Genomic DNA, 11,477 nt, shown 5'->3' on the forward strand with positions numbered 1-11,477 from the left:
ATGAGGCCGTATCTGCACACAGATCTATCAATGTTGTTCATCGAGCACATGAACTCACCTGAAATGGAGTACTATTCTAGTCGACATTTTGTCGATTATATATTAACATATCCACAATAAGCATACCTGAGCAGCAGCACCAGCAGCAGGAAGCACCGTACCCTTGTACTGGTTTACATCTATATATATATACTTGAGCAGTAGTGGTTGGTAATATATATAAATAAAAATTTATATACAGTATATACAAATCTGTAAGTAATTTACAGATTTAGATAGTGTTTTAATAAATTGAAAATTTAGTTAGTTTTTTATTTAGCCATACTGTCCGTACTATACAATTTGGTCAACGATATGACCCAAGTGTTAGTCTGGCATCGATGACGTGTGCGTCAATTTGAAGCACAATTTCAATTTTCATTTATATTTTTATATGCAGCATATAATTTACATACCTGTATAAAATTTACTGTAATGTATAGTATATGTATAGTAGTGTAGAATTTAAACATTAGATAAGGTTTGTAATGAATACAGATATATAAATATATATTTTAAATATTAGCTTTTATTAATTTTTATTTTTATAAAAACATTTGCACTAACATATCTTGGAGCACTGGTAGGTTTTCTTAACTTTGCTTTTATGTCTAATATGTACACAGTATAAGATATAAATTTAGGAATAGACACTAATTGACACTAATTTATTCTAACCTGATATAGATATATACATAGATGTATTACATGTGTAATGTATTTAGGATTACATTGTCGAGCACTGGTAGTTTTTTCAAATAAAAATTCATGTTATATTTTAGGTAAATATACTTATGAAATATATACAGTATTTCAGTATTTACCATTTTTTAATATCAATTATTAATAACAATTAAAATTAAAATATTTTCAATAAAAATCAGAAAAATCCAAAACGTTTGACAGAATCAAAGGTCAAATCAATTTCAAGCAAAAGAAACAGAAGGTTAGTACATATTTAGGAATAGACAGTCAAATAGGGTCAACCAATCAGTAAAATCAGTTAAACAAAGCGGACAAAGAACAGGTGTAGAAATGGATCCGCGAAAACCTATGTACCGATTGCCAGACTTTACACGAAGACCGGTATCAGAGAGACAGCCGACACCATTTGCTCCAATGCGGCCAATAGTCATACGGCCAATATTGCCCAAAGGAGCCGCATATTACTATCGACCGCTGGGCGGAGTGAGACCACAATCCTCTAGATTGCCGACGCCAACACTTCGGAGGACACAATCGCTGCCAACTGGGTTGTCCAGAATGGGTAGTGACGAACCACTCAGTTCAAGATTGCCTTCACCTCCTGGGTCGCCAACAGGTCCAGGATCACTGAGACCTCTACCACTACTGGAGCCGATACTCGATTTTGACAGCGAAAGTACACCTGAAGACGATAACGACAACAGATCATTGATTGGTGCCCCGGATTCTCCAAAGTACAGTTCGAGTAGTTCAAGTTGGCCTTCACCTCCCGGGTCACCACCTCCGTCACCACGAAGAACACCTCCCGGTTCACCACCACCGTCACCACGAAGAACACCTCCCGGTTCACCACCACCGTCGCCAAGCCGAACACCTCCTGGTTCACCACCACCGTGGCCAAGCCGAACACCTCCCGGGTCACCACCACCGTCGCCAAGCCGAACTCCTCCCGGTTCACCACCACCGTGGCCAAGCCGAACACCTCCTGGATCACCACCACCATGGCCAAGCCGAACACCTCCCGGGTCACCACCACCGTCGCCAAGCCGAACTCCTCCCGGTTCACCACCACCGTGGCCAAGCCGAACACCTCCTGGATCACCACCACCATGGCCAAGCCGAACACCTCCCGGGTCACCACCACCGTCGCCAAGCCGAACACCTCCCGGTTCACCACCGACGTCGCCACGACGATCAACTTTCAGATCACCACCGCGGCTTTCGCCGCGACAATTGAGACATCAGAGACCACCACTAGAACCGATACTTAATTTTGATAGCGAAACCTCAAGTGAAGACGAATCACAACCAGACATACGATTCCATACTCCTCCGTCGTCTCCATTGTTACCCTATCAACGCGGTAACAGATCCAGTAGTGTAAGAGATATCGACGATTGGTCATCGGACACAACATTCCCGCCAACCCCTCCCAGGACGCCCACTACGACTCGAAATCGATCGCCATTCAGATTCAGAGATCCCAACACATCTATTCAACGCATTCAACCGATACCAGATACGTCGTCTTTCGATCGGATCAATCAGTTTGAATCATCCAATCGGGGGTCATATCCCTTGCCAGAGGCATTGCCGCGAGACCGCGGTCACTATGCTGGTCGTGAGCGCGAATCGATTGAATCGCGTCGATCGCCGTTTTCTGAATCCAGTGCCGCTGCCAGTGATCAGTCAGGATCTGGTGGTTTCAGAAACACTTTTCGGCGCATGAGTTCGGCTATCAGAAGTCCGTTTAGGCGAAGAAGAGGTACATATGATCTGACCAGCGATACTCAACAACAACAACAACAAAGATTGAGTTTTCTGAATGAAGAAGAAGAAGAAGAACAGTAAAGAAGAAAAGTAAAGCAAATCAATAGTGATAAACAATTTAAAGAAAGATAGCAAACATACCGGTGCTTAAGTAAAAACAAAATCAATTAAATTCTGTAATATTTATATCTCTAATATATTACAAATATTATAATTATTATTTAGTATTTAAAGAGAGAATGAGAGAGAGAGAGAGAGAAAAAAAAATCAAAATCATTTCAGACAATCATAAAATAATTAAAATATAAATTCAATTAATGATTAATTAATTGAATGTAAAAATATAAATAAAAAGATATTAATGTTCGTATCTATATAATAAAAACTTTACAAATAATTTTACGGTAAAAGTTTTTTACTAATCTTTTTTAAAAAATAAAATCATTTAAATTTTATACTATTTGTTTTTGTTGTTGTTGTTAATTCTAACCACTAATGTATCACTAAAATTAAAAAAAAAGAGATTAACCAGTTTAACCAGTGTTAAACCAATATAGGATTTGTATCACCCGTTTTTAAAACTACTAAAAAACTAATATCAATCATAATAGTGACTCCACACCACCCCTACACATTACACACTACTAACTAACTAACTAACTAACCATTAACTATAAATTCTAGGTATAAATATTGAGATAAAATGAAATGATAATTTCTGTAATTAAAAATATATAAATAATTTAATAGTTTTTTTTGAAAAATAATTTTTTTTATAATAGTTTAATAGTTAATAATTTTTACACAAACAATAGTTTTGAAATTATTTTTATTTTAAATTGAAAACACATAGGACAACAGTTAGATGTAATCAAACGGTGAGTTGAAATCAATTTAAAAATTACAACTCCAGAAGGTCTGTGGGTTAAGACAATAATTAAAGATAGAAATTAAGATCATTAGACATACAAATTAAAGTACAAAAAACAACATCAAAACAGACACAACAAGGGTATACTAGACAGGAGACAAAAGCACCGATAGAAATGGATCCGCGAAAACCTATGTTTTCTACTACTAGAGCCGGAGACTACTATCGGCCGCCGTCCGGATTGCAGTCAATGTCGACTAGTAGTATGTCTGGACAATCGTCATCAAGTGGTGGTCGCATGTCTTCGACTATGAACGAAAAGTGGGGGCCGAGAATCAGGACATCATTTGAATTACAGCCATACACACGATTCCGTAATCCGCCGTCACCGGTGCCACCATATTATCCACAGCGACAAAGATTTGACAGTTCCAGTAGTTCCAGGGACTCGTTCTCGTCGTCGTCGAAAAGGTTAGGGTCGAATAGGACGCCATCGCCAACCGAATCTTTTGGATCGTACAGAAGCAAATTCGGTACTTTGACTCCATCGTCTAGTTTGAATTCTCGATCATCATCTAGAGTGTCATCATATCCTCAGTGGCCAACCGAATCTGAATCTTCTGTGTACAGCAGTATCGGTAGCGATAGATCAAGTCTTTACGACAACAGTAGTGGCAGTGGCAGCACTCAGTATCCATCGTCCAGCTCGTCATCGTTGAGATCAGTGACTTCAATATCATCATATCCGCCATCGCCACCCGATTCTTATGCGTACAGCCGTATAGGTAGCGGTAGTAGTAGTGGAAGCAGTCTTTATCCACCGTCCAGCTCGTCATCGTTGACATCAGTGAATTCAATGTCTGGATTGTCATCATATCCGCCATCGTCATCCGGTTCTTCTGCGTACAGTAGAAGAAGTCCTTATGGCAGCAGTAATGGTAGTAGTAGTGGCAGCAGTCTTTATCCACCGTCTGAATCGTCATCATTACGGTCAACGATTCCCGGGACGCCGAGAAGTCGATCGAGAATCAATTCCAACATATCTATTCAGCGCATCCAACCGATACCGGAAGTGCCAGCTTTCGATCGGATCAACGAGTTTGAAGCATCGGGTAAGCGGTCGTATCCATTGCCAGACGTATTGCCGCGAGACCGCTATTACTATGCTGGCCGTGAGTTCGAATCGGATGAATCGCGTCAATCACCGTTTCCCGAGCCCAGTGGTCAGTGGCCGGACAGATCAAGAACTGGTCGTTTCAGAAAGATTTTCCATCGCATGGGTTCGGTTTTCAGAAAACCGTTTAGACGAAGACGCGGCAAATTTGATATCAAAAACAATACTCCTGAACAACAACAACAACAACAACAAAGAACAGATGATCTGAATGAAGAACAAGAAGATGAAGAACAGTGGAGTGATTAAGAAAAGTAGATATAATGGGAGAGAGAGAGAGAGAGAGAGAGAGAGATTCCGGTGTTTAACTTAAAATTCAATTAAAACTCAATAATATTTATACTTATATTGTGATTATTATTACAATTATTTTAAAAAACGAAATCATAAAAATATATGAATTGAATAATTAATGATTGATTGATTGCCTTAAATTGTAGGTAAAATTAGTGATGAAATGATAATTTCTATTTAAAAATATACAAATAATTTATTAGTTTTTTTCAAAATTTTATAATAGTTTAATAATTAATGTTTTGCACAAACAATAGTTTTGAAATTATTTTTATTTTAAATTGAAAACACAAGACAAAAGTTAGATTGTAATCAAACGGTTAGTTGAAATCTATTTGAAATTACAATTTAAGAACAGGAGGTTAACAGTCTGGGAGGTTAGGGTTAAGACAAATAGACAGATAGTAATTAAAGATATTAGAGATTAAAAGACATATTAGACATAAAAACAACATCAAAACAGACAGCAAAAAAAACAAACAAAGCATCGATAGAAATGGATCCGCGAAAACCTATGTATCCTTTGCCAGACTTTACACAAAGGCCGTCATCTAAGACACAGCCGACTCCATTCGCCCCAATGCGACCGATAGTGATGCGGCCGATATTGCCCAACGGAGCCGAAAACTACTTTTCACCGCTGCCGATGACGACTCGGCGAATGCGACCACAATATTCGCCATTGCCGAGTCCGACACGTCGAAGAACACAATCGCTGCCAACTGGATTGTCTACCATGGATAGTCAAGAAAATTCAAGTTGGTCTTCGTCATCAGCATCATCGTCGGACAGTTTGCATTCAGTTGGCAATAGAAGAACACCATCGCCGCCACACCCGCCTTTTTCATACAGCAGCAGTGGTTCACCGATACCAACATCGAGGCGTACGCTGGGAACACAGTTTCCGTCGCCAAGTCGAACACCTCCTGGGTCACCACCGCCGTCGCCAAGTCGAACACCTCCCGGGTCACCACCGCCGTCGCCAAGTCGAACACCTCCCGGGTCACCACCACTAGGATCTCTGAGATCGTCGATTAGTGAATCTTCCACTCAGTCGATACCAACAAACAGACAGTATTGGGAACCGCCAAAACTTATATACGATCCCGATCATCCAGAGTTTAGAGGACAAGGTCGTGGACAACTTGAACGCCGACAGGTCACACAAATACCGGGCGATCCATTTTGGGGCGGTTGGCGGGGATGGGATATGTGGGACAAAGTAGGCAAAAAAACACGCAAACGAGCTTTTCAGTATAATCCTGCTGATCCACCAAATCGTTTTCCAGACGATGTGGCCATAGAAGATCCCTTTAGGACTGATCCCACATCCGATCGAATGAACAGATTTGAGGAGTCAGGTCTTCATAGTTATTGGGCGCCGAATGAAGCGGAAGAGAGTGTACATCGCGTACGCGAACCGGCAGCCTTTCGTCGGGCGCCGTTCCCGATGCCGACCAGTGATACCGACGCTAGCCGTCGCAAAAGTTTAGGTCAACGGCTATCACGTTTCGGTTCGCGAACCAAAAAACTTTTCAGTAGAAATCGTAGACACAGTCAAACATCAACAACTGAAACCAATCCGACGGATTTGTTGGATGATATACCAGAAGAATCACTAGAAGGTACTCATTCGCGGACACAATCGATGAGTTCGCTGGGAACACAGTTTTCGTCAACGAGTGGACAAACTCGACAACAAAGATCATCAAAAGGCAGAGATTGTGTCTGTAGGTGTCGACGAAAACCCTGTTTATGCCGCTGTGGTTTCGATTTATGATGTAGTCAGTAGTCATGTATGCGTGTCTGGCAAATGTCTAGATAACATACCGGTGCTTATCGTGTCAGAAAATATGATGATTTCCAATATACAGTACTTTATTATTTGAATAAATATTTTCATTTTATACATTATTATAAATAATAGTATAACTTATTAACTAATAAAAACTACAGACCCTACAATATATATTTATATACAGTAAGTACTGAAAATTTATATTGAATTTTTTCAACAACTGTGCGGCCAATTTACGGCGCTTTTTGGCCAACTTTCTGGTGGATAGTAAGACACTTACAGTGTCCTTATAATAGTGATACAGATATATAAATATAGTGTGATAAATAAATTTTTACAATATTTACTTAATAATCAATAATTACATATAAAACTTAAAGTTATATTTCAATATTTCTATTTTTTTTCAAAAAATTACTTTTCAATTGATTACTACAATTACTACAAACGACTGACTGTATTGTTAGTAGTGTTTTCCAATTCATTACTTTGTTCGTAATCTTTTCGATGTTGGCAACTGTCCCGACTGTCCCGACTTTTTTGATACCAATTTTTTAAACATTTCAGACTTGTAAACATTGGTTGTTGTCTTTATCAGTTGGACCTTCCGTTCCTTTTGTTGTTCATTGGATACGAGTAAACTGAAATTCCATACCTGTTCGAGACGATGGATAATCTGATAATTTCTGAACAATGGTGCGGGTATTGCAAACAGTCGTTGGAAGCAATCCTGAATGTTTGGTAGCCAATGGGGTTCGGCTCCTATATGACCGGCCAGACGATACCATAGGCGCAGATCGCAGAGCTCACGGGAACGTTGAGTGAATTCAATAAACCATTGATGATATTGTTCAATCACTTGATCCAATTCAAACAAACGTCTCAATTCCATAGCCATCGCGCGGTTCACAAAATACAATCGCCGCTCATTGAGTCCAACAACATCGGGAAAGTTGAGTGTCATTACTTGAAATCCATTGTTACCACTTTGAATGTTATTGTTGTAATAGCTGCCGGCCAAACCGTGACTGTGTATCGGATAGCGTGATCGTCGCTCGACGACCAATGATTGCCAACCGGGAACCTCTACTAAATTGTATTCCCGTTGAGGTGTGTCGGTAAACGCTTCCGAACGTACTGTAAACCTAATTTGATTGTATATACCATGATATAGCAAATATGATACATTAAATTCTGGTTGATTTGTCAAACGTATCATCTGATTGATCACTTGGCCCACCACTAAGTCTCTTATGGGCATCGATGTCTGTTGACTGGCCATATCGTTGAAAGTCTGTCCCCAGTCTCGGGTAAACAGTTCACTAGCGTTGACTCTATCGATATACTCATTGATTCTGTCCATCAATTGTTGGACATTCTGAATGTCAACATCCGGTGCCTGTTCGATATCTTCGGGAAGAAGCGGTTGTCTTAATGGATCCAAAGGATTAATTAGCGGCAAATAATTCATTGAATTTCTTTGAACGATTGAAATCTTGTAGAGTTTGTATGATTGCATAACTCTTTGAATTTGTACAATAAATTGATTTCCCAATCTATAGACACGTCGTCTGAAATTGTTGACATCTTCGTCGTTGACATCGTTGCCATCACACCATTGGTATAAACGAAAAGCCAATATTGCTATTCTATGGGCACACAAAACAAACCTATAGATCAATGACTTTTGATTTCCATGATTTACACATTGGTTGCGTAGTTCAACTGCTGTCGGCTCGTCTATGATATACAAATACTGATCGTTTTCATTGATCTCCAGCTGAGCCTGTGGTCCAGTGAAGCTGTGTATACCGTACGAGAAGTGCGCATAAATATTAAATTCATCGTAAGTGCCCTCAACCGGATGCCACTGTCGTTGACCGTTATTATCGTAATCGACACGTCGGCCGCGGATTCTACAATTGTCTCCTAATCTGACGGTTCTCGTACCAACATTATGTATGACATTAATTAGATAACTATTTCCAGCTATTGACAAATGTTGGTCTGTAGCTTCTGCCATATTGATCCAGGGATGTCCCTCGTCATTGACATCATGTTCCCGAACGCCTACTACCGGTTCAGTGAGAATAGGAGTAATCTCATGCAAAATGTGTATAATTTGTTGTTGATTTGGCAGAACATTCACTTGTTGTTGTTGTTGTTGTTGATGTGGTTCAGCCATTGTATTCCCAAATGATATTCTTGTGGTCAATGAATGTAATGGTCAGGTGTTTGTGATGAGCTCTTGTAGTTTTATTTGAATTCTAATTTGTGTTCATTTCATTTATTTTTTAATATTTTATTTTTTTTTAAATTATAAATTTACAATTGATTATTGATAATTATTTAAATAAAAATTTGGGCTTAAATGTATATTATAGACAGCCAGTAGAAAATTATAGTTTTTATGCAATTATACACAAATAAAATGTTAGTTTTATTATTTAGTTAGGATAGTTTGTGGTGGGTGTGAGGTTAGGAAGTGGTTGGGTGGGTGGAGGTTGGTTTGGGGACAAATTTTATGTGAAATTTTCTACTGGCTGTCTATAATCTACATTTATTCCAAAATTTGTTTAACAGTCAATTTTTCAAAAAAAAAAAAAAAAAATTCTATTAGTCTATTGAAAATAAAACTTTTAATATAACTGAAAATATTGTATTATACAGTAGTTAAAGTTTTTATCAAATGTTTAAAATATTTTTTGCTTAAATTGCTATTTACAATTTTGAATTAGTCAAAAACGTATATCAAAAAACACAGAACCATGAACTTCGGGAAAGTCGGGACAGTCGGGACAGTCGTGAACGACAAAAAACAACGAACAAAGTAATTGGACTGTCAGTCATACTATTAGTAATGAATCAATCAATTGAAAAGTAATTAAAAATTATAAAACATAAAATATAACAACAGTTTTAAGGTATAAAAATATTGTAAAAATTATATATTTATATTATATTATTGTATAAGAAGATAGTAAATGATTTACTTTCCACAAGAGAGCCATAAATGTTATTGAATTTTTAACAAATTACTATAAATTAAGTGATTTTTTTAAGTATATATATATATATGTATACCGGTATATAAAGCTGTTATTAAAATATTGTATAATATTTTTGACCTAATGATTGGGTTTAGTTTATACATTAAAACATTTTTGTAWTTTTTTTTTGTTTTTTATTACTTTTCAATTGATTGAATCATTACTAGAAAACGACTGACTGTACTGTTAGTATGTYCGTAGTTTTTTCTTGGATCCCGACTGTCCCGACGTTTCCGTCTCTGGAAGTCCCGAAGTTCCTGGTTCTGTGTTTTTTGATACCCGTTCTTTATCTGATTCACTCTTGTAAATAGTAATTCTTGATTTAATTAGTTGAAGCTTGTGTTCCTGTTGTTGAGCATTGGGAACGAGTAAACTGAAATTCCATACCTGTTCGAGACGATGGATAATCTGATAATTTCTGAACAGTGGTGCGGGTATTGCAAACAATCGTTGGAAGCAATCCTGAATGTTTGGCAGCAATTGTGGTTCGGCTGCTAAATGACCGGCCAKACGATACCATAGGCGCAGATCGCAGAGCTCGCGTGAAAGTTGAGTGAATGCAATAAACCATTGATGGTATTGTTGAACCACTTGATCTATTTCAAACAGGCCTCTCAATTCCATAGCCATAGCGCGGTTGACAAAATACAATCTCTGATCTCTGAGTCCATCTGTATCTGGAAAGCTGAGTGTCATTACTTGAAATCCATTGTTACCGGAATGGATGGGATCGTCGTAATAACTGCCGGCCAGACCGTGACTGTGTAGCGGGAATCGTAATTGTCGTTCGACAACATATGACTGCCAACCGGGAACCTCTACTAAATAGTATTCTTGTTTGTGTATGTCGGCAAACGCTTCCGATCGGATTAAAAACCTAATTTCAGGATATGTACCGTAATATCTCTGACAAAATACATTGAATTCCTGTTGATTTGTCAGACGGATCATCTGATTAACATTTGGACCCACAACTAGGTCTTCTATGAGCAACGATGTCTGTTGACTGGCCATCTCGTTGAAAGTCTGTTCCCAGTTTCGGGTAAACAGTTGACTAGCGTTTACTCTTTCGATATACTCATTGATTCTGTCCATCAATTGTTGGACATTCTGAATGTCGATATCCGGTGCCTGATCGACATCTTCGGGAAGAAGCGGTTGCCTGAATGGATCCAAAGGATTATTTATCGGCAAATAATTCATGGCTTCTCTTTGAACGATTGAAATCTTGTAGATTATGTCTGATTGAATAGCTCTACGAATTTGTACTATGAATTGATTTCCCAATCTATAGACACGTCGTCTGAAACTATTGACATCTTCATTGTCGACATCGTTGCCATCACACCATTGGTATAAACGAAAAGCCAATATTGCTATTCTATGGGCACACAAAACTAACCTATAGATCAATGACTTTTGATTGCCATGACTTACACATTGGTTTCGTAGTTCTACAGCTGTCGGCTCGTCTATGATATATAGATACAGATCGTCTTCATTGATCTCCAACTGAGCCTGTGGTCCAGTGAAGCTGTGTATACCATACGAAAAATGAGGAAAATAGTCATTATGTTTTAAATTTATCTCAATCGGAAACCACTCTTGTTGATCGTCATTGTCGTAATCGACAGATCGGCCCCGAACTTTGCAAGTGTTGCCTAATTGTACGAATCTGGTTGCGCCACGACGAACGATATTTAGTGGATAACTATTTCCAGCGATTGCCAACCGTTGCTCCCCTACTACTTCCAAATTGATCCATTGATTTCCCTG

At 38.5% G+C, this 11,477-nt stretch overlaps 4 protein-coding genes across 4 annotated transcripts in view; all 4 read left to right on the forward strand.

Annotated features, from left to right (window-relative positions):
• Positions 1-236, forward strand: part of LOC128964993 (uncharacterized) — a 1,539-nt gene extending 1,303 nt beyond the window's left edge. The window contains exon 2 of the mRNA XM_054311648.1: positions 1-236. This exon is cut by the window's left edge and continues 744 nt beyond it. Coding sequence (XP_054167623.1) covers positions 1-120 — 120 coding nt within the window. The 3' untranslated portion in view covers positions 121-236.
• Positions 237-1,074: 838 nt separating this feature from the next.
• LOC128964945 (basic proline-rich protein-like) lies at positions 1,075-2,595 on the forward strand. Its single transcript, XM_054311601.1, has one exon. The coding sequence runs from the start codon at positions 1,075-1,077 to the stop codon at positions 2,593-2,595; it is 1,521 nt and encodes a 506-aa protein (XP_054167576.1).
• A 761-nt stretch (positions 2,596-3,356) lies between these two features.
• On the forward strand, positions 3,357-4,879 carry LOC128964992 (probable ATP-dependent RNA helicase ddx17). The gene has a single exon (XM_054311647.1). It carries the CDS (start codon positions 3,561-3,563, stop codon positions 4,806-4,808), a length of 1,248 nt encoding a protein of 415 aa, XP_054167622.1. The 5' UTR covers positions 3,357-3,560; the 3' UTR covers positions 4,809-4,879.
• Positions 4,880-5,349: 470 nt separating this feature from the next.
• On the forward strand, positions 5,350-6,633 carry LOC128964946 (uncharacterized). The gene has a single exon (XM_054311602.1). The coding sequence runs from the start codon at positions 5,350-5,352 to the stop codon at positions 6,631-6,633; it is 1,284 nt and encodes a 427-aa protein (XP_054167577.1).
• Positions 6,634-11,477: the final 4,844 nt, after the last annotated feature.

The sequence above is a fragment of the Oppia nitens genome, unplaced genomic scaffold (assembly GCF_028296485.1).
Source record: "Oppia nitens isolate AA-2021 unplaced genomic scaffold, nextdenovo-longstitch-racon4-pilon3 scaffold15_pilon_pilon_pilon, whole genome shotgun sequence".
In the NCBI taxonomy this organism is placed as follows: Eukaryota; Metazoa; Arthropoda; class Arachnida; order Sarcoptiformes; family Oppiidae; genus Oppia; species Oppia nitens.